Source organism: Cydia amplana, chromosome 12 (genome assembly GCF_948474715.1).
Source record: "Cydia amplana chromosome 12, ilCydAmpl1.1, whole genome shotgun sequence".
NCBI classification, from domain to species: Eukaryota; Metazoa; Arthropoda; class Insecta; order Lepidoptera; family Tortricidae; genus Cydia; species Cydia amplana.
Window position 1 is genome coordinate 9,133,315 of NC_086080.1, and position 24,645 is coordinate 9,157,959.

A 24,645-nucleotide genomic window follows, 5' to 3' on the forward strand; every position below is an offset into this window, starting at 1 on the left:
ATTAAGTACCTATGGCCAACAAATTTCGTGTCATAAGAATTGTATGTACCTGTCGTGTATAGCTCATTAAAATTAAGCATGTTAGTTTTAAGCGTTTTTATTATGTTTTATGTACCCTTTACTTTCATGTGTATTTTTAACTTATATTGTGTTATTAATAATATTATTTGTGTTATATGCCTAGATTTAAGTCAATTATGTTCCTAATAAATATATTTTACCCATTCCCCAATCAAATGTAATAGCGTAAGCTTATTGGTCGAATAAAGGAAAACTGACTCTGCACGTAACACCCACGTCTTAAGTAGGCGTGGCCTAAGTGGCTATGGTGGGGCGCGCGCCTATAAATACCGCCTCCCGCCGTGGTAGCTTACTCACTCATCACTACATACTACTACAGGCAACATATGCCTTAACACGTAACATATTAACCATAAATATGTGTTCTTATTAACATACTAACCCACTAACCCGGTAATGGTGGTATTGGAGGTACGGCAAGCGGACTTCGAAGGTATCCCGGCTGGCGCGTTCCTGAGTGCTGTTTCTTCTCTTCTCGCAGAACTTTAATTCAACTTCAAAACTACAGTCTACGCTCCACAATTTGGTCCTTCGAGCCGGATCAAGAAAGAAACAAGTACGCGCTGAGTTTCAAGTAACACTCAGACTGGAAAAAAGAAACAAGTACGCGCTGAGCCTAGAAGTTCGCTTCGGCTTAGACCCTACCCCAATAACCTTCCCATACCCCACCATTACCGACTTGCCGGTCGGACCGTGTTGTGTTGTAGGTTCTCCTCCACTCACGTGTCCTGGCAACTTTAGTTGCATGTGTCACATGGTGATACCAACACACTGCTTTCGAACGCTCTAGGCATTGCACTTAGCCATTGCGGGAGATTCAGTGCACCGAGGGATCCACGCTTAGGGGCACTGACGTTGCGCTCGGTAACGTCAGAGCATAGGCGTTAGGTAGGTAAATCTGTATATAGTTAGGGACCCCCCGCGTGTGTCAAGTGTAAGTGTAAAGTGTTTCCAGTGAAGATGTCGGAAAAGGAAGCACGTAGCCTTCGCTCGCGCAGGAAGGGCCTGCCTGCCCCTGCGCCCAACGCGGACACCCCTACCCCCTCGTCGGGCAAGACGACGTCCGGCGAGACGAATACGTGGAGCAAAGGCACCAGTGGCAACCAGAAAACTAGTGGTGATAATGAGTCGGTACACTCGGAAGTGTTTGATGATACGGTAGTAGTTCGCAGTAGGTCGAATACGCTAGTACGTAATGAAACCGCTGTCGCGCCGCCGCCGCGGGCGCCGTCTGATCGCGCATCAAATAGGGATCGCGAATCGGTACATAGGGACCGCGATAGTGAAATAGCCGTGCTAATGGCTCGGCTCGAGGTTCATAAAGCCGCTCTAGTCGTTGCTAAGACAGAGTCCGATACTGCAAAATTGAGGCTGCAGATTGCCCAAGTAAAGGCGCAATCTGACGGCAGCAGTATCGCGACTGAAGTCGAAGAACGAACTAGGAATTGGGTAGAACGACAGCCGAAGACACAGCACGAGATCGCGAATGATAGTAAAATCCCGTTACCGAAACAGACCGCCGCGCCGCGCGCCGCCGCCGACCGGGCTAGCAGACCGCAACCGCGATTTTATGAAGTGCCACATAATAATTACGCACCTATCTACCACAAACCGGCCGAGTTACCCGCCTTCAGCGGAGATATCACAGAATGGATATCATTTAGGGCAGAGTTCGAGGACACGTCCCCCATGTTTAGTGCCGTCAATAACGTCAGTCGTATTAGGCGCGCGCTTAAGGGCGAGGCTCGGACGGCCGTAAAATCGATTATGTACACAGTTCAGGACCCGTACGAGATAATGGAAGCGCTAGAACGGCAATTCGGCGACCCCGAGGAAATTGTGCTTACGGAACTTCATAATATAAAACGCATGCCGCGTTTATCCGAAGACAATTCGAACATAGCGTCATTCGCCGCGCATATCGCGAACGCCGTCGCCACCATTCGATCGTTGCGTCAAGAGCAGTATTTACACGCGCCTGAACTCGTGAACAAAATAGTGGACAAATTGAATCTGATAGTGCGCTACGAATGGGCAAAGTATAGGCAGTCTAACGTAGAATCACCCGGGTTAGTTGCGATATCCGAGTTTCTTAACGAAATTAGCACTGCAGCCAAGCGCGTCAACCGACATAGGCCGTCTAATAGATTGCGGAATACGGTGAACACGGTGTCTTTTGAGCACGAACCGAGACGATCGAGCCAAGCTCTCTCTGGGTCTCGCGCCCCCGCGTTCCACCGCGATTATAGTTCGGATTCGGATGAATCAGATTCCCACGAAACATACGCACGTGATACGGGAAGTAGATCGCGCAATAGTAAACCGACTGTAGCTCAAGTCAAGCACCGCGATGGTAATTTGAAAAAAAAGCCCGCGTCAACCGGAGCTAAGCCCAAAAGGCAGATATCGTCCGTCTCTGTCTCGCACGCTACGTGTGTCATATGTAAAAGCGGCAAAGAGCACAAAGTTAGTGAGTGTTCTAAATTTCTAGCTGCGACGATATCTGAGCGTTGGGACTTAGTGAAGGGTGCTAAATTGTGCTTTAGATGTTTAGACGCGAATCACCGTAAGCCGTTTAAGTGCAAATATGTCGCGTGCGGCATGAGTCAGTGCGAAGCCGGACATAATAAACTATTACACGGATTGAACGCGGCCGCGCCCGCGAACGGTAATAGTACTCCGGCGGCATCAGTACTCAACGTTAGACTTCCGCAGACGTACCTCAAAATCATGCCTGTAGAGGTGTCGGGACCGTTAGGTACCGTCCAAACTCTCGCGCTATTAGACGAAGGCGCGGCAATGACTTTGATGCTACACGAAACTGCGGACAAAATCGCGCCTCGCGTACGCGGTGAAACTTTAGAAATAGAAGGTATAGGCGGCGTAGTACGGGACCCAGATTCGTATTCATTACGAGTCGCCATACGGGGTTTTTGTAGCCGACATATGGAAATGATGGAGACGTTCACAGTTTGCGATGTAGGTTTAGGCGCGCAGGGCGTACCGCGAGACGTAGTAGATAAGTGCGATCACTTATCGAAAATCGCGGACGAATTAAGTTACCCGCCCGCAGTACCTACTATCGTCATAGGTCAAGATAACTGGCATCTCATCGTTACTCGGCAAATTTTAGACGGCCCGCCTAACCTTCCTGTAGCGAGCCTAACGCGGCTGGGCTGGGTATTGCATGGCCCCGATCGCACACGGCGCGCCACAGTTCATTTCGTAGGTCACGCACGGCCTAAAACCGCGGAGGACGAGGCCTTGGAACTTATGAAACGGCATTTTGATATCGAGTCATTAGGCGTTTCGCAAAAGTTACCTCGGGCCGACCCCGACCAACGCGCGCTAGACTTATTGAAAGCCACATGCGAGAAGATATCGGGGGAGCAAAGGTATCGATCGGGCTTACTATGGCGGACAGATGACGAGAAACTCCCCGATAACCGAGCGCAAGCATTAAAACGGCTATACAGTCTAGAACGGAAACTAGACCGCGATGCGACACTTAAAGCCGAATATGCGAAGCATATGAGCAATTTGCTCGACAAAGGTTACGCGGAGAAAATGGACTCGCCACCGCCCCCCGATGCACCCCGGACGTGGTATCTAGCGCATTTCCCCACTTTTCACCCGCAACGCGGCAAAATGAGATTAGTGTGGGACGCGGCCGCCACAGCTTACGGACGTTCGCTAAATAGCGCGCTGTTGGCCGGCCCCGATCTGTTAGAGTCACTTTTTGGCGTATTAGTGCGCTTTCGCGAAGGTAAAATCGCCGTGATAGCCGACGTCAAAGAAATGTTTTTACAGATCGAAATAATTGAGCAAGATCGCGATGCGTTACGTTTCGTTTGGCGGGGGGAGGACCGCACCTCTCCACCGCAAGAATACAGAATGAAGCGGCTTATATTCGGATCGGCAGCGTCGCCGACAACCGCGTTATACGTCAAAAACGAAAACGCAAAAACGCATAGTAAGGAATTTCCGATCGCAGCTGAAAAAACGATAAAGAATACGTACATGGACGACATGTTGATCGCACTCGATACGTCCGAGGAGGAAGCCAGACGCGTAGCAAACGAGGTTTACGAGTTAAACATGCGCGCGTCATTCGAGCTTCGCGGGTTCGCATCGAACCATCCTGCGGTAATAGCTGACGTAGTTAAAAGTAAGGAGGAAACGTCGCAGTTAGGCGCAAACGAGAGCGAACGTACCTTAGGTTTGAAGTGGAATCACAAGCGTGACACCTTAGGTTTCAACGTAAACTTTCGTAATACGCCCGAAGACGTACTTAACGGTCAGAAATGACCTACAAAACGGCAGGTCACGAGTAGCGCGATATCAATATTCGATCCGATCGGTTGCGTAAGTCCCATATCGGCGTCAAGCAAATCGATAATGCGGAGAATATGGATAACGGGAATCGATTGGGACTCGCCTATACCCGTCTCGCTCGCACCCGCATGGCGATCATTCATAGCTAACGTGCGACTAGTTCACGCCACCGCTAGGATTCTGGTTGCCGCCGAGGTATTTAAAGCCTCATTGCTATCAAGGAAAGCAGACACAGAGGTGAATAAGGGTAAGTTAAATTTAGCAGAGATATTGCTAATTCGACGGAGTCAGCACGCTTCATTTCCAGAAGAGATTAAGTTACTGGAAACTGGGCGGCCACTACCGAAGAAATCTCCTCTACACAAGATAGCTGTACAACTTGACAAGAACGGAATCGTCGTGCTGAACGCTAGAATCGACAAAGACGTACACGTACCCGTCCTGCAAGCGAAAGAAGATTTCGTCAAGTTACTAGTACATCATTTTCATGCTCTCTTCAAACACGGCAACCACGCGACCGTCATCAACGAGTTGAAACAGAGATACTACATTATCGGGCTGCGCGGTAGCATTCGCTATCTAGCGAATAAGTGCCAATGGTGTCGGACCTATAAGGGAACCACACTCAAGGTTCCTGTAGGCGACCTACCGTCAGAGAGGCTCCAGGCGAATCAACCGCCATTTACCGCCGCAGCCGTAGACCTATTTGGCCCTATGCACATAACTATAGGCCGCCGCCGCGAGAAGAGATGGGGCGTATTATACACATGCCTCACGACACGCGCTGTACATTTAGAGCTTGCCGCCTCACTTTCGGCATCCTCTATGATACTTTCACTACGCAGAATGATAGCGCGACGCGGCACGCCTACAGTTCTCTATTCCGACAACGCCACTAACTTCTACGGCGCGGAACGAGAACTAGCAGAGGCCAAAAGGACGCTGCCCGACAGTCTCAAGCCATTTTTGACCGAGCGAGCTATAACTTGGAAGAAAATACCGCCCGGCAACCCCTCCGCCGGCGGCGCTTGGGAGCGACTCGTAGGCAGCGTAAAAACAGCACTGAAAGTAACATTAAAAGAGAGAGCACCCCACGAAGAAGTTCTACACACGTTACTGCTAGAATCAGAGCACACAGTCAACTCTAGACCGCTGACACCAGTGAATCCAGACTTAGACGTCGAAGCCCTGACGCCGAACCACTTTCTCATCGGCCGATCGAGCTCCATGTCACCACTGGGCGTCTTCACAGATGCGACTATGTCACTCTCTTCGTGGAAAACAGCGCAGACGCTAGCCGACCACTTCTGGAGGCGCTGGCAGCGAGAATACCGACCCAGCCTCCTCCCTAGGCCAGGTGCTCATCAAAACGTAAAGAAACTACATGTAGGGGACGTAGTCATCGTAGCGGATAGCTCCATGCCACGAGGGACATGGCCTAGAGGCGTAATCGCACAACTCTTTCCCGGCCCTGATGGCCACGTGAGAGTAGCCATTGTCCGCACCCGCGCAGGTGAAGTCCGTCGCCCAGTTTCCAGACTTATACCTATACACTCTTCGCACACAGACGGTGTTGACACACGTGGGGGAGATTGTCGTGTATAGCTCATTAAAATTAAGCATGTTAGTTTTAAGCGTTTTTATTATGTTTTATGTACCCTTTACTTTCATGTGTATTTTTAACTTATATTGTGTTATTAATAATATTATTTGTGTTATATGCCTAGATTTAAGTCAATTATGTTCCTAATAAATATATTTTACCCATTCCCCAATCAAATGTAATAGCGTAAGCTTATTGGTCGAATAAAGGAAAACTGACTCTGCACGTAACACCCACGTCTTAAGTAGGCGTGGCCTAAGTGGCTATGGTGGGGCGCGCGCCTATAAATACCGCCTCCCGCCGTGGTAGCTTACTCACTCATCACTACATACTACTACAGGCAACATATGTCTTAACACGTAACATATTAACCATAAATATGTGTTCTTATTAACATACTAACCCACTAACCCGGTAATGGTGGTATTGGAGGTACGGCAAGCGGACTTCGAAGGTATCCCGGCTGGCGCGTTCCTGAGTGCTGTTTCTTCTCTTCTCGCAGAATATTGAAGCCCGCGGCCCAATATAGCCCCCAATAGCCAGGGAGAAGGTAACGCCGGTTATGTCTACCCGCGCCTCTCTTATAACCGAGATCGGCCCAGGCTACCACGCTGCTCCGCGAAGACTCCGACCGCCACGCGAAAGAGAGAAAATAAACTAACTCGGATTTTATACTGACTTTTATTACTCGCGGTAACTAGGTATAAAAATACTCCTATAACGGTAGGCGGCACAGCTCCGGATCTCCTTCAGGTTTTCCTTTGGACTTCTTCTTCTTGAGCGCTGAACGAATACTGAATGCTCCGTAGCTGTCCCGCCTTGCTTTTATACTAAATTCTAAGAGCGAGAATACCCCTTTCGACAGAGAAATAAAATGCGTTCCCATTCGCGTAACTAGCTGCGCTCTGATTGGTCGATTACGTCATCCGAACAAACACTTGACAATTTTCATTACTTCTTTGTCGATTACATAAGGATATCTCAAATATAGCTCTAATTATCGACTTAAAACTATTACAATCAGTTAACTAGGTTAATAGGACACAAAAATAAACAATAACAGGTGTACTGCTCGTAAAGACTTCGAATACAAAGGCTATTGTGTGCCGTAACTCCATAACAATAGAGCTCTTTGTGACCCTTTCTCGGGCTCTAGGCAAAATACTACCTGCTTTACGTTATCGGCACCTATGTTACTGTGTTAGTAGGTTAATGACCTACAATGTTTACAAACATTGGGATAGTCTAACTCTAATAGATTACGAAATAATCAACGAAATATGACTAATCTATAGTGAAATTACCGTGCATCGTAATCGCTCTCAGCGATTTGGTTGACCAATCACGACACACGTATTACATCTCTTTCTAAAAGTGGTTTCCTTGTCTTATTTATCAGTTTATCCTACTGTGGGATATCGGGAAATAAGGGAAATTTAGTATTTCTTTCTAAATACTAGATAACGAATCGTACCTAAATTTGAATTTACATGTTACTTATATCTATTAACAATCTAATACGTGATCCCTACCTAACATAAAATAATCTTTATTACGAATACAGACTTAAACGTATATGATTACTTAAGATTATCTAATTTATTAGGAGCGTCGCTAACATTTAGTCCCCGCAGTCGAAGACTCCTGGTGCAGTGGGTTGCGACGCGATGACTGCAAGCTTGCAGCTCGGCCTGCGCAGCGTCCCGTGCCTTGTCCGGATGTCTGCGGAGCGAACCCGTCCGTCGGGTCCTCGGTAGATGGTCTCGACGACTCCCTTAGGCCACACGCTGCGTGGTCCGTTAGGCTCGGACACGATGACCACGTCTCCCGGCTGGAGCTGCCGCCCTCCATCGTCAGACGACTTGCGTGGTGCCAGCAGTGGGAAGTACTCCTTGGTCCAGCGCCGCCAGAAGTGGTCGGCTAGCGCCTGGGCAGCTTTCCACTGTCGTGTCTCGTTTTCCTCGTAGGCACCAACCATAGGTAAGTTGGCATTATGTAGCAAAAGAAAGTGTGCCGGTGTGAGACTTTCTTCGCTATCGGGATCGACGTTCACATGTGTTAGAGGTCTTCTATTGACGATGTTTTCAATTTCAGTAAGTAGTGTTTCGAAAACTTCTTGTTTCGGTGCTCGCGTGTTGAATGTATAGAGCATCGCTGTCTTTACGGTGCGTACCATACGCTCCCACGCTCCGCCTGCAGATGGGTTGCCGGGTGGGATGAACTTCCATTGCATCCGTTGATGTACGCCGTAAGCTTGCAACTGTGGAAGCCATTGTTTGTAGGCCTCGCGTAGCTCGTTTGCCGCTGCCTTGAAACATGTTGCGTTATCACTGTACATAACGCTCGGCCATCCTCTTCTCGCCGCGAAGCGCCTTAGTGCTAGTAGAGCGCTATCTGTAGACAGGCTATGTACGGTTTCGAGATGTATAGCCCTCGTAGCTAGGCATGTGTACAGACACACCCAGCGCTTTTCACGTCGTCGGCCTATTGTCACGTGCATGGGTCCTAGGTAATCTTGAGCGGTGAAAGTGAATGGTCGTCGGTAGGCTTGTAGTCGCTCGGGGGGTAGGTTTCCTAGCGGCTGTGCTCGAGGTGAAGCTCGTCGTAGTTTGCATAGCGCGCAGTCTCGTACTACTGCTTTCACTGTCGGTCGCAATTGTAATATCCAATACTCCTGTCGTAGCTGGTTTATGACGGCTTCATTATGTATGTGTGCAGATCGCCGATGTACTCGTTGAATCATCAATCTTGTGAATGAGTCTCTTCCGTCTAATATTATCGGTTGTAATGACGAATATAATACAGGAGCGCTTCCTAGTCTTGTTTTCATACGCAGCACGCCGTCGTTGCATAGCTCGGGTGCTAGTGTGAATAGACGTGACTTCCTCTCTAACTCGCGCCCAGCGTTCAAAGTCCTTATCTCTTCGGGGAAGCTCCTGCGTTGACTATTCTGTAGCCACATCTGCTCTGCTCGTTTCAAGTGGCTAACTTGAAGTTGTAACCTTCTGTTCTTCGTCTTCAGCTTGTCTATGAATAGCAACACGTATGCAGTTGCATTGATCAAACGGTCATAATTGCTGAATCGCTGTATATCCGGTAATACACTCGATGGATCTGCCTTTATCGTAGTTGTAGCCAGTATAGTCTCTTGCTTGACTATATTCTTTCTTTCAGGTAGGTCTTCAATAGGTTGCGCGATGATATTCTGAGCTGGCCACTCCGCCTCGGGTCGATGAAGAAATAGCGGCCCTCTATACCACTCGTCGTCGATGCTGACCCTCCTTGAAGGCTTGCCTCTTGTAGCGTGGTCTGCCGGGTTTTCGTCCGTTGGCACGTATCTCCACGCTTGCCGATCCGATTTCTCCGTTATCTCCGCCAAGCGATGTGAGACGAACGGCTTATAATTTCGTGCGTCGTCCTGAATCCATCCTAGTAGGACTCGCGAATCCGTCCAGTAGTAAACTTGCTCGATCTCGTATCTCTGTTCGTGTGTAATAGTCTCCGCCAGCCGGACTCCGATGACTGCCGCCGATAGTTCTAGCCTTGGCACTGAAATAACTTTCAGTGGGCACACTCTGCTCTTTCCCGCCGCCAAGCTGACTCGAACTTCTCGCTGCGCATTCTCGATGCGCCAGTAAGCTACGGCGCAGTAAGCTTCTATCGATGCGTCCGTAAATACGTGTAGCGTATATCTTATACCTCGCGTCGGTGTCTCGTACTGTCTTGGTATACGTAAAGTTGATACGTATTTCAGCGCCTCCAGCCAATGAAAAAAGTCGTCGGCTTCTTTATCTGGTAGCGGTGAGTCCCACGCCGTGCCTTTCGTCCACACCTTTTGAAATATAATTTTTGCACTTATGACGAAGTGTGCGATAAGTCCCATCGGGTCGTATATCGACATTATTGCGCTTAGCAATTCTCGCTTCGTTGGCGCTCGCTCGTACATCTTCACAGCCTCGGGTACTCGTAGCATCTTCGTATTGTAGCCCAGGGTGTCTGTTCTAGGGTCCCATGTCATGCCCAGAACAGTTTGCTGTTTTTCTCCTAGATGAGTAGGCTCTTGTGCGTGCAGTTCGGGCTCGACGCTTGCCATCATTCGGACACTGTTGCTCGCGTAACCTCGTAGGAGAAAACTGCCTTCTGCGTGTGAATCTCGTACTTGTTTCGATATTTTCAGCAACTCATCTTCAGTCTTGTACGATGCCACGTAGTCGTCCATATAATGATTGTTGTGAATATCGTAGACCGCGTCCGGATATTTCTCTCTGTTGTCGAGCGCGTTCCTATTACGCACGGAATGCGCAAGGAAAGGCGATGACACGTTGCCGAAACATACTCGATTTAGCTTGTATACTCGGGGTTCCATATCTCTTCTAGTACCGCGCCACAAGAAGAGCTGGCTTTGCTGGTCTTCGGGTCTCATCTGTATTTGCAGGAACATTTCTTGAATATCCGCAGTTACCGCGAAACTCCATTCGCGGAATCGTAACAAAATTCCCAGTAGACTTTGTAGTAGATCCGGTCCCGACAAAATATAGTCATTCAGACTATTTCCAAGACTTTTCGCCGCACAGTCGAAAACGGCTCTTCCTTTTCCTTTATTCAGGTTGAAAACACTGAAGTGCGGCAAAAACCAGGTGCGATCAGTTTGCGGTGGCTCCATGATACGCTCCGCGTATCCTTTTTTCAACAGTTTCTGAATTTGGGCCTCGTAGTCTTCAGCGAAGTCCTTGTCGCGTCGCATTCTCGACTCTAAGTTATGCAGCCTCGATAACGCCATTGCATAACTCGGTGGCAACTTCACGTTGTCAGACGCCCATAGTTGACCAACCTCGTACCGGCCTCCTGTAGTTTTTCGTACCGTAGAGTCGAAAATGTCGATTGCTCGCTGATCGCTCGGACTCACATTATCCTTTTGCGTTACGCCTAACGCCTCGATGGACCAGTGCTTCTTAACTTGTTCATTCAAGTCGTCTTCGTCGTCCATACGGCAGTGAAGTACTGTTTGCTCGACGGTGCGTATTATTCGTGGCATTCGTCCAAAGAACGCCCAACCCAACGGAGTCTTCATGGCGCACGGCTCGTCCTTGCCGCCCTGCCTGATCTCTATTGGGGTCTTCAAGTGACAAAAATCACCTCCGATCAACATCTGTGGAACTCCAGTACCTACGTAGCACTCGTCGCCTAGGTCTTCCAGATGCTTGTATTTCATCAACTCGGCTTTATTCAGTGACTGTGATCTGATTCCCAAGCCTTCTACAGTTTTCACGACGATATCGTGCATAGTGCCTCCCCGTAGCGGGCCCACCTTCGCCTTCACTGTTTGCGTAATCGATGTGTGCTTGAGATTCCGTATTCCACGTATACAGAGGGGCTCATCTTCGCCGATCGCTCCTATCTCGTCCGCAACATCTTGATCTATCATAGACAGCGTAGATCCGTCGTCTAGAAAGGCAAATATTTGAGCCGTCCCTTTCGGCCCTGTAACTGTTACAGGCAGTACTTTCAGCAATACGTTGAAATTCGGGGTCGATGACACGTAGACGCGTGGGTCGTTGTCCTCTCGTTCTGTAGGCCGCGGCTCTGTTTCCGCCGCCGCAAACGATGACGTCACTCTCGGTGGGGCGACCGCTCGCTGTGTCGATTGAGCTACCGCCATTGTAGCTTCGTCGTTCGCTTGAGTGGGCTCGGTATGTAGCAATCGATGATGCGCGTGTGGGCAGCCTACCACGCCGCATCCTTTCGCCTTGCATTGTGACTTGAGATGTTTCGCGTCCATACATCTGAAGCAAATTCTGTTGAGTTTCGCCCATTCCCATCTCGCGCTTATACTCTGCGCAGCCAGTTTGCGACAGTCCGGTGTAGCATGACCGCCGCCGCAGTACAGGCATGTAGTCTTCGTTGCGATAGTTTGACGCGCCGTATACGCCACCTTCTGTCCTGTGCCGTATCGATTCGCGTTCGTTGTTGTAGCGGGAAGGGGATAACGCGACGCGGGTGCATTCAGTCGAGCGCCGGCCGCGCGCGCGTGCGGTGCTGCTGCCGGTATCTGCGCACGCCTCGGGGCAGCGCGGGCATGGCAGAATGACATCTCCTGTTCGCTCTCCTCCATCAGGAAATCAGCAAGCTGCAGGATCTCTGGGTCGTCGGTGTCGCGATGCCTCTTCGCGTAGTCGCACCATCTGCTTCTAAGATGAGGCGATAATCGATCCGTTACTTCTCGTATTAGCATCGGATTGTCGGCGTAGTGTCGTCTGTCTATATCCATTATAGTTGACACTATATTCATTATCTTGATGGCGAATGTGTTGAGGTCGTTCGCGCTCGGCCCCAACGGTGGCAGTCTTCGTAGGTCTTCGATTGCTTTGTCCAAAAGCACCTCGCTTCTGCCAAACTGCTTCTTTAAAATTCGCATAACCATGTCTGGACAAGTCGCTGTAGAAAGGACATGTGACACGCACATCTTCGCGTCCCCGCGTAATGCCATACGCAATCTTGCAACGTTCTCGTAGTCGGTAAATTTATATCGCTTCGATGTCTCGGTGTAGGTGTTGTAGAAACTCCGCCACTCGCTTACATCCCCATAGAAGTGAGGCAACTCAAAAATGTCTTTCGGTGCCGGGCGAGCCGCCATTTGCATTTTCTCGAAAAGCTGCAGCATTGACTCCGCTACTGTGCCTTCTTGAGTAAGCTGCGTACGCGCCGTGTGCGGCGTACGGGGCTCATCTGGTGGCGATAACGATCGCCTACGACGCTCCTCGCGGCTCGGTGAACGGCGTCGCATATGCCGCTCGTCCCGCGTAGGTCGCCTGGGAGTCTCGTAATCTGGCGGGGGCTCGTCGGCTAACCTCTTGTTGATGGGCTCGGTTCGCGTCTTGTCCTCTTGCGATTGATCGATCCACTTGATGATTCTTCGTTGTTGCTGTGGCTCGTTTTCACCTAAGTCTGAGACTGCGTCTGTAGTACTTCCTTCCGCTCGAATCTGCGTCTTCCGTACTTGTAGCCTTTTTCTTACTAAATCGGCTTCGAGTCGCAACTCCTTCCTCTGGATTTCCGCCAGTCGTTCGCTTGCCTCGAGTTCCGCTTGAGATAGCCTGGCCTCGACGACTGTACTGGCGTATGAATGCACGGATTGAGTGCGGGCAGGTACATACGGAGTGCTCGACTCCATATCAGCTTCCTGCGGCCGCGTAGTTGCGACGTTCCCAAACTTCATTTTCGGGCGTCGCGACGGTATCGGTGAGGGCCTCGTAAGACGTCGTAAGCGCTTGTGCAGGTCCCTACTCCACAGCAGCGTATTGTCTTGCGAGGGAGTCCTCGGTGGCTTCGAGAAGTCGTCCGTCCTGAGCGGGAGCTGTGACGATACTGCGCTCGCTGCGCCAAACGGTTCCGCGCTACGAGCGCGCGGACGATCGCTGTCTACGTCGACCGACTCGGCAGGGGTGGGGGGAGGGCGCGCCGCGTCGGCGCCCTCAACCCGTCCGGCGTCTGCGCGAGCAACCTCACGGTGAGCTGCCGCCGCGCCCTCAGCTAGGTAACGCCGCCTGTCTTCGTCGCTCTGTACCGACGTAGATTTATTTGACCGAGTGATAACCATCCTGTCGGTCATCTGTGACGTGGCTTCACTGGATCCGTAGTAGTCTTGAACACGACGTCCCGGTGCGCAGACAGTAGATCCGGTTCGAAGGACCAGAAAATATTGAAGCCCGCGGCCCAATATAGCCCCCAATAGCCAGGGAGAAGGTAACGCCGGTTATGTCTACCCGCGCCTCTCTTATAACCGAGATCGGCCCAGGCTACCACGCTGCTCCGCGAAGACTCCGACCGCCACGCGAAAGAGAGAAAATAAACTAACTCGGATTTTATACTGACTTTTATTACTCGCGGTAACTAGGTATAAAAATACTCCTATAACGGTAGGCGGCACAGCTCCGGATCTCCTTCAGGTTTTCCTTTGGACTTCTTCTTCTTGAGCGCTGAACGAATACTGAATGCTCCGTAGCTGTCCCGCCTTGCTTTTATACTAAATTCTAAGAGCGAGAATACCCCTTTCGACAGAGAAATAAAATGCGTTCCCATTCGCGTAACTAGCTGCGCTCTGATTGGTCGATTACGTCATCCGAACAAACACTTGACAATTTTCATTACTTCTTTGTCGATTACATAAGGATATCTCAAATATAGCTCTAATTATCGACTTAAACTATTACAATCAGTTAACTAGGTTAATAGGACACAAAAATAAACAATAACAGGTGTACTGCTCGTAAAGACTTCGAATACAAAGGCTATTGTGTGCCGTAACTCCATAACAATAGAGCGCTTTGTGACCCTTTCTCGGGCTCTAGGCAAAATACTACCTGCTTTACGTTATCGGCACCTGTGTTACTGTGTTAGTAGGTTAATGACCTACAATGTTTACAAACATTGGGATAGTCTAACTCTAATAGATTACGAAATAATCAACGAAATATGACTAATCTATAGTGAAATTACCGTGCATCGTAATCGCTCTCAGCGATTTGGTTGACCAATCACGACACACGTATTACATCTCTTTCTAAAAGTGGTTTCCTTGTCTTATTTATCAGTTTATCCTACTGTGGGATATCGGGAAATAAGGGAAATTTAGTATTTCTTTCTAAATACTAGATAACGAATCGTACCTAAATTCGAATTTACATGTTACTTATATCTATTAACAATCTAATACGTGATCCCTACCTAACATAAAATAATCTTTATTACGAATACAGACTTAAACGTATATGATTACTTAAGATTATCTAATTTATTAGGAGCGTCGCTAACACAGAACTTTAATTCAACTTCAAAACTACAGTCTACGCTCCACAGTACCTATAAGATTTTTTTTTATTAAATAAGTAAACAAGTAGGTAAGTAATACATATGTATATGCAAAAAAATATAAACTATAATTAAAAACTACAACTAACTAAAATAGTAATAAAATAGTAATAAAAAATAGATATTTGTATAACATCGTTGATTTTGATATATGCAAAAAATTATAAACTAAAATTAAAAACTACAACTAACTACAATAACGATAACAAAAATTAAAAAAAATAATTATAATATCGTTGATTTTGATATAAATATTAGTGATTTTGATCTAATTATATGAATAGTTTATATAGGCTGAGTACTGGGTACACAGAGGCTGCTTACTGGATTTTGGAGGCTGACTACTGGAGAAAAGTGCCACTTTTTGTTTAAACTTAATTAGAGATATTATAAAGAGGATTGTTATTTTTTTAAATATTTTGTTTTAAAACTATGATAAACAATTGATCTAACCATGTCATTTGTTTAATTATCCGACTAATCCTGTAGAAATGCCGAACGTTCAAACTTAAAAAAGTCGTTATAAGGCTGACTACTGGTGCCTTTACCCTACTGTCGATGTCGTGACAATCATGTGCTAGCCCGGCAGGAAGACCCATCATGTTTGTTTACGTAACGTTGCCGCTGTTTATTTACACAGGTTGTGTTTCTATTTCTACTCGAAAGGGCATATTAAGTTCCACGCGTTACATGAATTAGCCCAAATCTTACTATACAAATACCTATTATGTTTGTGTAAATATGTATAAACTAAACAATTGTATGGATCAAAATGGCAAATAATTATTGTAATTATTTCTTTGCTAATATTCATAATAGATAATATTAATAATTGTGCAGGATTCGGTGGTTTTCCAGGGTCCATTCAATGAAGACGTTTATTAAAATATATAGAAAATTCGTTTATTACGAAAAGTGGCTTTATACAGCTCAAAATTTAAATGTAAAGAGTAACGTGTTTATCGTGTCGTATATCGAGGCGAATGAACGAGACAAGATGAGCGCGGAGAGGGGCGGTATAGCAGTTGTCGTCGCAGCGTCGCTAGATGTCGCTAGTAGGTGCGTGAACATGCCCCCGGCCTTGGGAGCACCGTCTCCCAAAGTAGTCTTCATCCGTCTAGGTCTGCCGGCTCTGGTAGTAGCGGGCAGATCTTTGAAAAGCTGCGTCGTATTGTTCCTGTCGCCGTGAGGATGTCGGCGACACGGTTCACGCCATCGCTCCCAGGGTATAGACGCGTGACTCGGCCTAACCGCCATTTGAGAGGAGGCAGGTTATCGTCCTTGATTAGAACGAGACTGTTCAACGCTATGTCGTCTTTCTGCGTCTTCCACTTGGTTCGTCGCTGGAGCTCCGCAACGTACTCCGTGGCCCAACGACGCCAGAAGTGTTGACGTAGGGCTTCGATCCTGGCGTAGCGAGACAGGCGGGAAGGCTGCACGTCCGTCAGGTCCTCGCTAGCAGGGCAGGTCAACGGCCGACCAATTAGGAAATGGGCTGGCGTGAGCGGGGATAAATCAGTAGGATCTGTGGACAAGGGTGACATGGGCCGGGAATTCAGGATGGCTTCGACCTGTGTCAAAACCGAGCTGAATTCCTGGTACGTTAACCTAGCATTACCTACTACCCGTTTTAAATGAAATTTGCACGCTTTTATTCCAGCCTCCCATAATCCGCCAAAATGGGGGGAGTAAGGAGGAATGAAACTGAATTTGATGCCATCATTGGCAGCGAAATCGACTATATCCTTCGAATTATTTTTAAAAAATGTGGAAAATTCTTTTACAGTACATATGGGGCTACTTTTCCGCACTAGTGCGTAAAATAGCACTTTTCGTGCGTATGTCGAAACTTTAAAGTGCCATATGTACTGTAAAATGTTGTTCGATACACGTGCGAATAGGTAATTTGCAACTCGTGTCGATTTAAAACACTCCCTTCGGTCGTGTTTTAATTTATCGCCACTCGTTTCGAATTTCCTCTTTTTCGCACTTGTATCGAAAATAACTATTTCGGCCCCAACAAAGCATTTTCCGTTATCCGAATAAATAATATGAGGCTTTCCTCGTCTACTAATAAAACGTTTAAGCGCTAATAAATAATCTTCAGTGGTGAGACTCGTAACAAGTTCCAAATGAACGGCTCGTGTGACCATACATATAAACAAACAAATATACGATTTAATAAGCTGAGCTCCTCTCCCCTTTCGATTAAGGATGAAAATTGGCCCGCCATAATCAACGGCTGTGCGAATGAACGGGAAACCAGACTCTAAACGATCCATAATAACATTACTCATGATAGGACTAGGTACTTTACCTTTCATTCGAATACAGGTAACGCATTCTCGAACTATCTTCCTTGCCAAATTTCGCGCACCTAAAGGCCACCAACATTCACGCAAAGTAGATAAGAGTAGCTGCGGTCCGCCATGTAGCAGCCGCTTGTGTTCATAAATAAAATAAAATAAAATAAAATAAAATAAAATAAAATAAGCCTTTATTGCTGTTTAACACCATAACAATATAAGTATTAAGTAGGTACCTTTACACAATATTTATTTTAATACTACACTATATATCTATATTTCTTAACTAAGTGAATCGGCAACCGGTTTTCGTCTCTTCCTTTTTACAGCTTGTCTTTCGACATAGGCCTCCTCTAAATCTTTCCATTTTGTTCTGTCCTTTGCAGTTCGTCTCCATGTTGGGCCAGCTATCTTTCTTATGTCGTCTTCCCAACGTTTAAATTGTCCTCCTTCGTTTCTTGTCCCGTCCCATGGGTACCATTCCGTTATTAATCTTGCCCACTTTTCTGTACGTTCCCTTAACATATGCCCTGTCCATCTCCATTTTAATCGTTTGTAAACAGATTGAATGTTTTTGAATTTCGTTTTATTCTTTATAATTTGTAGACTAATCTTATCTCTGCGTTTTACTCCTAGAACACTTCTTTCCATTCCATTTTGACATACTTTTATTTTATTTATTTGTTGTTCGGTCGGTGCCCATGTTTGGCATCCGTACGATAAGCATGGGAGGATACACGTATCAAATACTTTTCTTTTCTCTTTGATAGGCATGTCTTTGTCCTTCATAATTTCGCTCAAAGACCAGAATCGTTTCCAGCTGTTTGTAATCCTTCTGTTTATTTCTTTTTCCATTGTGTCTTCTGGGGCTATTAGTTGGCCTAGATATATGTATTCATTTACATATTGTATTTGTCCGTCATTTACTTTGATATCTACTCTAGTTGAGTTTGTCATCACCTTTGTTTTGGAGGTGTTCATTGAGAGACCTACCTTGGCGCTTTCATCAGATAGCTGTTGTAACATTTCTTCTAAGTTACTTGGGTCTTCAGAAAACAGGACGATATCGTCTGCGAAACGTAGGTGGTTAAGATTATCGCCGTAGATATCGATTCCATTTCGATCCCATTCTAGGTTTCTAAAGACCATCTCCAATACCGCAGAGAATAATTTCGGTGAGATTGGGTCGCCCTGTCTGACTCCTCTTTCGAGTGGAAATTCTTCCCCTGTTCTTTCCAGCTTAACTTGGGCCGTACTGTTCGAGTAGATGTTTTTGAGTATTCTAATGTATTTGGCCTCTACTCCCTGTATTGTTAACGCTTTCCAGATGCTATCATGATATATGCTATCGAATGCTTTATTAAAATCCACGAATCCTAAGTAGTAGACTTTATTATATTCCCTGTATTTTTGGAGCACTTGTCTTAAGACGTGAATGTGGTCTATCGTGGAGAATTTGCTTCGAAAGCCCGCCTGTTCTTTAGGTTGATTTTCTTCGAGTTTGACCGTGATACGTGATAGTATTATCTTTGAAAATATCTTATAAATGTTTGCCATTAAACTTATTGGCCTATAGTTGCTCATGTCTCCCTTGTCTCCTTTCTTATGTATAAGTGTTATAGTCGATTTCATCCAGTCTTTAGGTATGCTTTCGGTTGTTAGGATGTCGTTGAATATTTCTGTTAGTCTTGGGCCAATCACAGGTAACGTGTATTTTAGTAACTCGTTCGTTATTTGGTCTGAGCCTGGTGCTTTGTCTTGTTTTTGTGTGTTGATTGCTCTTATCGTTTCTTCCTGTAGTATATTTGGTACTGGTTCGGTGTCTGTAAATATCTCCATTTGGATTTCTTCCGGTAGTGTTGTTTGTTTTTGGTAAAGTGTTCTGTAATAGTCTGTGGCAATGTCTAGTATATCTTCTCTTTTGCTTGTACACTTTCCTTGTCTGTTTTTTGCGTTTGGCATCCAGGTTTTCTTTTGATCAAGTCGTTTTAACGCTTTCCTTAGTCCTCCAGTTTTTTCAATGGATGTTTTGATAAGGTTCAGTCGTTTATTCTTTCTATCTTGTCTTATGTGAACGAGTATCTGTTTGCTTATTTCTGATATCTTTTCGCGAGTTTGCTTGTTTTTACCTTCTTGTATGAGTTCTTTCCTCTTTTTAATCAATTGTTTAGTTTCTGAAGATAGTGTGTTTTCTGTGTGTTTGTTTTGCTTATTTGTATTAGTAGTTTCTGTTTTGAGTATATCCAGTAGATTGTCGTATCGTTCTTGAGTCGTTTTGTAGTTTATAGTCGCGTGTCTGTTTATTGTAGTATTCAAATTTTCAAGAAGTGACTCCTTATTACCAGTTAGCACCAAGGCAGTTTTGTACTTATTTTGAAAATGTTTTCTTTTTTGTTTCTGATTCGTTGCCAGTGATGCTCTTACCATCCTGTGGTCCGTATGGAAGTTAAGTTGTTGTACTGTATGTATGTCTTTGAAAATTTTTCGGTTGTTGGTCAGGATAAAATCAATCTCGTTTTTATATTTACCATTGGGTGATGTCCATGTCCATTTTTTTGACTTCTTTTTCTTGAAGAAACTGTTTAAAATACTAAGTTTATTTTCTAATGCAAAATTGACTAGTCTTTCTCCGTTACTACTTCTTTGGCCATGTCCATGTTTTCCTATTGTTTGTTCTTCCCCTTCATTGCAAACCCCTATTCGACCATTGAAGTCTCCCATCACAATTAGGTTTTTATACGAACCTTGAACGGTTGCTTGTAAATCTTCGTAAAATTTGTCCGTCTTCTCGTTGCGATCTGAGTTTTCAGATTCAGTTGGTGAATATGCTTGAATGATGGTCCACATCTCTTCCCTATGGTTATGTGTGGGAAGTTTAATGTTGAGGAGAGCTATTCTCTCATTGATTCCCCTTATTTCTTCTATTTTGTTTGCCCAGTGACTCTTTATCAGGAAACCAACCCCAAACTGTCCCTTAGTTTCTCCAATGTAGTGCATTATATACTGCCCTTTGTCTTCAATTTCTTCTCCATACCGTCTCATTTCGCTGATTCCGATTATGTCCCATTTCATATTTTCTATGGCCAGTTCTAGCTCCGTTAGTTTTTCTGGGGTCCGTAGCGTTCGTGTGTTCAGAGTCGCTATATATATGTCCGAGGTTGTTTCATTTAGTTTACTTGCTTCTTCGTTTGTTTCATTTAGAGGGTCGCGGTCATTTTCTCCCACGAGGACCAGTCGGCTTGGGAGAGTGTTTCGTTTTTCAGCTTTTTGTTTTCCATTGTTGTTTTGTGTTTTCCGGTTGCCGTTTAATTGCTATTGTTCCTTACTGCCACTGGCTGTGTTGTTTGAAAGAGAGTTCGATCGGTTTCTCATTATATCGAAGGCGTTCATTCTGTTATCTTTCGACGAAAGTGCGGGTTGTTTTCTTACTTGCGGCGATGAAGATGGTTGCCTCTTTCGTTTTTCGTTAGTATTTGTTTCAATAACTATGAGTTTGTCGTGTTTCAGGTATGCGATATTCCCCTTTTTTCTTTCCTCTTCTACCTTAGGGAGTAGCTCTTTCCTTCTTTCTAGAACTTCTTTTGAGAAATCATCTTTCACGTATATCTCCTTCAGGTTCTTTTTATTTTTCATGATATCACTTTTTTTCCACGTACTTACGAAGGATAGAAGAATTGGCCTAGGTTTATTGTCTCTAATTACTTTCCCCAGACGAAATGCATTATTGATTTCACCATTTTCTATGTTGATACCTAGATCCTCCTTAAAAGTATTTTTCACTTTATCTAATAATTGAGTAGTAGATGTTTCACCTTCCTTCATGCCAAATATCACTATGTTGTTATTTTTCTTTTCTCTTTTCAGATATTCTATCTCTTCTTCTAGTTTTCCTACTTTTATTTGTAGTTTTTTACTATCTGATATAATAGGCTGCAGTTTTTCATCGATTTTTTCCATAATAGTGGCTGTGATCGACTCTGTTAATGTCTCTGTTTGTTTTTCCAGTTCACTTTTCATTTGATCGAATAAGAGTTGAAATTGGCCTTCCATTTCTACCAAATGTCTAATTGTCTGAGTGAAACGGAACTGTTTTGGTAGAAATTTTTATTTGCGCTGGCAACTTCGCGTTACTTGTCAGAGTGAATGAAGGCAGCTTATTTATAGTTATGCGTATGTAGGGCACTAACCTCACTTATGTTCTGTTGATATTTCGAATTAATCCCGTAGTAATTTCAAGTTTTTAATCTTTTACACACTTTTCCTTTTTGAGGTGCGGTAGTGATATCTGTGATGAGTTAGAAACGTACTTTTTACTATTATAAAACAATATTTTGTCGTACAGTGACACTTAAGCGATGTTTACTTTTCTGCGACCGGGTTTCTGTGTTCATAATTGAATAACAACACCGTTAACTTATGTTTACTGCACAATAACATGGGATGTTTTTTGTTGTAATCGAAACTTGTGGAATTACACAATCTACCACCGACTCTAATCACTTTTGAATTATTACGATCGTCTAAAAACACGTTAAGACCGGAGATACGATTATATTGTTTACTATTCGTCTTAATCGGTTTATTTTTAAGTAAACTATCGTAGACGTCCGGAAATGATTGCATCTGTGCAAATCTAACTAGCATAAGACGTGATGCACTCAGCTCGTCCACCGATAATGAACCGGTTTGGCGGAGTTGTTTACGCTCAGAGTTAATGCGTGAGTTTAATATAAAGCGGAGTACATACGCGCCGATTCTAATTAATTTATTGTAAGATGAACATCTATCGAAATTGAATAGTTCATCTTGCTGATTGCAAACTAAACTTACCGCGGTCGAACGTAACTCGGGTAAATCTTCGATTGCCGTATTTTTACTCGTATCGTCATGAATAAAATCCGATTTTGTGTCATGCAAAAATGATGGTCCGAACCACCATAAGTTACAATCAATTAAATTATCTAAAGCAACGCCTCTAGACAATAAATCACTAGGGTTGTCTTCGCTTCTCACATGCAACCATGTCGCATTACCGGTGAGATCGTTTATTTGCGTAACGCGATTTTGAACAAAAGGCTTCAATAAATGCGGAGACATGCCCAACCACGAAATTACTATAGTCGAGTCACACCAGAAGTAAACTTTAGTGAACGCTAACCTTAAGGAATCGGTTATTTTCTTGTAAAGTTTAGCACCAACGAGCGCTCCTGAAAGTTCGAGTTTCGGGATAGTTAGAGATTTCAGGGGTGCGACTTTACTTTTAGCACACAATAATCTAACAGTTACATCCGACCCTTCATCAAATGTCCGAATATAAGCGCACGCGCCGTAAGCATGCAACGATGCATCTGAGAAAATATGCAATTCCGTGTGTCGAGTGTGTACACCCCTTACATGACGCGGAATCCGTAAATCGTTTAAACGGCTCAAAGTATTTATGAAATTATTCCACATCGATTTAATGTCTTCTGGGACCGGGGTGTCCCAATCGATACGACTTAACCATAATTTTTGAAGCAAAATTTTGGAAATTATCACCGCAGGAGAAAGTAAACCTAACGGATCGTAAATCTGTGAAATAATCGATAGCATCATTCGTTTATTTAAGTACGACGAGTTAGGCGAGGGATCGATTTTTGTAGTGTAATACAATTCATCGCGCGTATTATCCCAACCTACCCCGAGCGTTTTGTTCTGGGTGTGTTCACCAACAAAATGCTCCTTGGACTTATCCTGCGTAACGTCACAATTAAAGGTCCATTTACGTAAAGGAAAGCATCCTGATTGCAGAACGTTATACGTTTTTTGACATATGTCAAGTAAATTTTGGAAATCATCATCTCCCGTGATTAAATCGTCTACGAATATATCTTGGTTGATAACGCGCGCGATGACGTCATCACCACATTCCAACGCTAACTGTCGGATACAACGTTGACTTAAATATGGCGCACTAGTTTGCCCATACGTGACCGTATTGAGTTCATAAACGTGTAATGGATCGGTAGGTTTTTCAAGCCAGAGGATCATTTGCAAGGATCTTTGATCTGGTTGGATCAAAACCTGCCGAAACATTTTCTCCACGTCAGCACAAGCAACGTACTTGTATTGACGGAAACGTAGCAGAATAGCAAAAATATCGTTTTGAAGTGCTGGACCCGGCAGCTGAATGCTATTCAACGATTTATTCGTGGTGGTGGGGCCAGCACCACTATACACAACGCGTAATTTAGTGGTGGCACTCCCCTCCCTAAATACACCATGATGAGGATGGAAGTAATTAGGTGTACCATAGTCGGTAACACGAGTCATGTGACCCATTTCTTCGTACTCTCGCATGAAATCACAATATAAACGTTTATATTCCGGCAAACGTTCTAGTTTACGTATCAGCTGATTCTCTTAGCGGCATTCGGACGGAGAACCGACCGTCTTCTTCGCGTTTAGTCGTATTGATAAAAATATCCTCACATTTCTGCTCGTCAGCTGTAAGAATACTATCTACCTGAGGGATATCCTCGATCTCCCAAAACTTTCTAAGTTGAGAGTCAATCGTTTGAGTAAAATAACAATGGACTTGATTATTAATGCGCAAGTTCCGTGTATTATTTGGACCAGATACCAACCAGCCGAATTTCGAATTTATTAAGTACGGCCCTGTTGGCAATCGAATCTTTTCACCGTCTAAAAGGTCCCAAAATATCTCTGAACCTATCAGTATATCGATTTCTGAAGGCACGTTAAAATTGGGATCTGCTAACTGAATGTTATCAGGAATACGTATACTATCTAAGTCTATGTAAGTCGAGGGCAAACTGGATGTTACGCGCTTCAAGACAAAACACCTTAATGACATAGAATAATCCGAATTTTTAGATCTTATAGTTACATCGCATGACTGATTTGACTGTGTGACTATTTCTGAAACACCCGAAATCTGAATAGTGGACTGTATGTTTTTAACGTTTAATCGATTACGTAACTCTTCCGTTATAAAACAATGTTCACTCCCATTGTCTAAAAACGCACGACACGTATGGAATTGATTGTTCGCGTCGGCTACTTCTATTAACGCAGTAGTAAGTAAGCCTCGCCTGGGAATGAACCGATTACCTTCCGCGCCACTTTCGCACTCAGCCATAGGCGCGCGGTCAGCTGATACACAGTAGCTAGGTGTACTCGGCACTGATAACGGCGCGCTGTGTGCAGGCGCACTCGACGGCCTCACGCACACATTATCATCGCGAGTACTATCCATATGCAATAAACTATTATGTTTTTGTTGACACTGCTTACACGGACCGAATATGCATTCATTTAAGGAATGCCCTTCGCGTAAACAGTTATTACATAAGTTTTTATTACGAATTAAGTTTAACCTATCTTGGACAGTTAAATTTAAAAACTTAGCACACGTATAAAGCGCATGATTCTCGTTACACATCGCGCAGT

At 45.0% G+C, this 24,645-nt stretch overlaps 4 protein-coding genes across 4 annotated transcripts; 1 reads left to right on the forward strand and 3 right to left on the reverse strand.

Moving 5' to 3' along the window:
* The first annotated feature begins 1,041 nt into the window (after positions 1-1,041).
* Positions 1,042-4,389, forward strand: LOC134652727 (uncharacterized). Its single transcript, XM_063507888.1, has one exon. It carries the CDS (start codon positions 1,042-1,044, stop codon positions 4,387-4,389), a length of 3,348 nt encoding a protein of 1,115 aa, XP_063363958.1.
* Positions 4,390-7,640: 3,251 nt separating this feature from the next.
* On the reverse strand, positions 7,641-13,616 carry LOC134652728 (uncharacterized). Its single transcript, XM_063507889.1, has one exon. The coding sequence runs from the start codon at positions 13,614-13,616 to the stop codon at positions 7,641-7,643; it is 5,976 nt and encodes a 1,991-aa protein (XP_063363959.1).
* A 2,119-nt stretch (positions 13,617-15,735) lies between these two features.
* Positions 15,736-17,335, reverse strand: LOC134652595 (uncharacterized). The gene is made up of 2 exons (XM_063507757.1): positions 17,205-17,335; positions 15,736-16,412 (listed from the first exon to the last, which is right to left on the reverse strand). Exons 1-2 carry the CDS (start codon positions 17,209-17,211, stop codon positions 15,997-15,999), a joined length of 423 nt encoding a protein of 140 aa, XP_063363827.1. The 5' UTR covers positions 17,212-17,335; the 3' UTR covers positions 15,736-15,996.
* Positions 17,336-20,505: 3,170 nt separating this feature from the next.
* On the reverse strand, positions 20,506-21,243 carry LOC134652774 (uncharacterized). The gene has a single exon (XM_063507935.1). The coding sequence runs from the start codon at positions 21,241-21,243 to the stop codon at positions 20,506-20,508; it is 738 nt and encodes a 245-aa protein (XP_063364005.1).
* Positions 21,244-24,645: the final 3,402 nt, after the last annotated feature.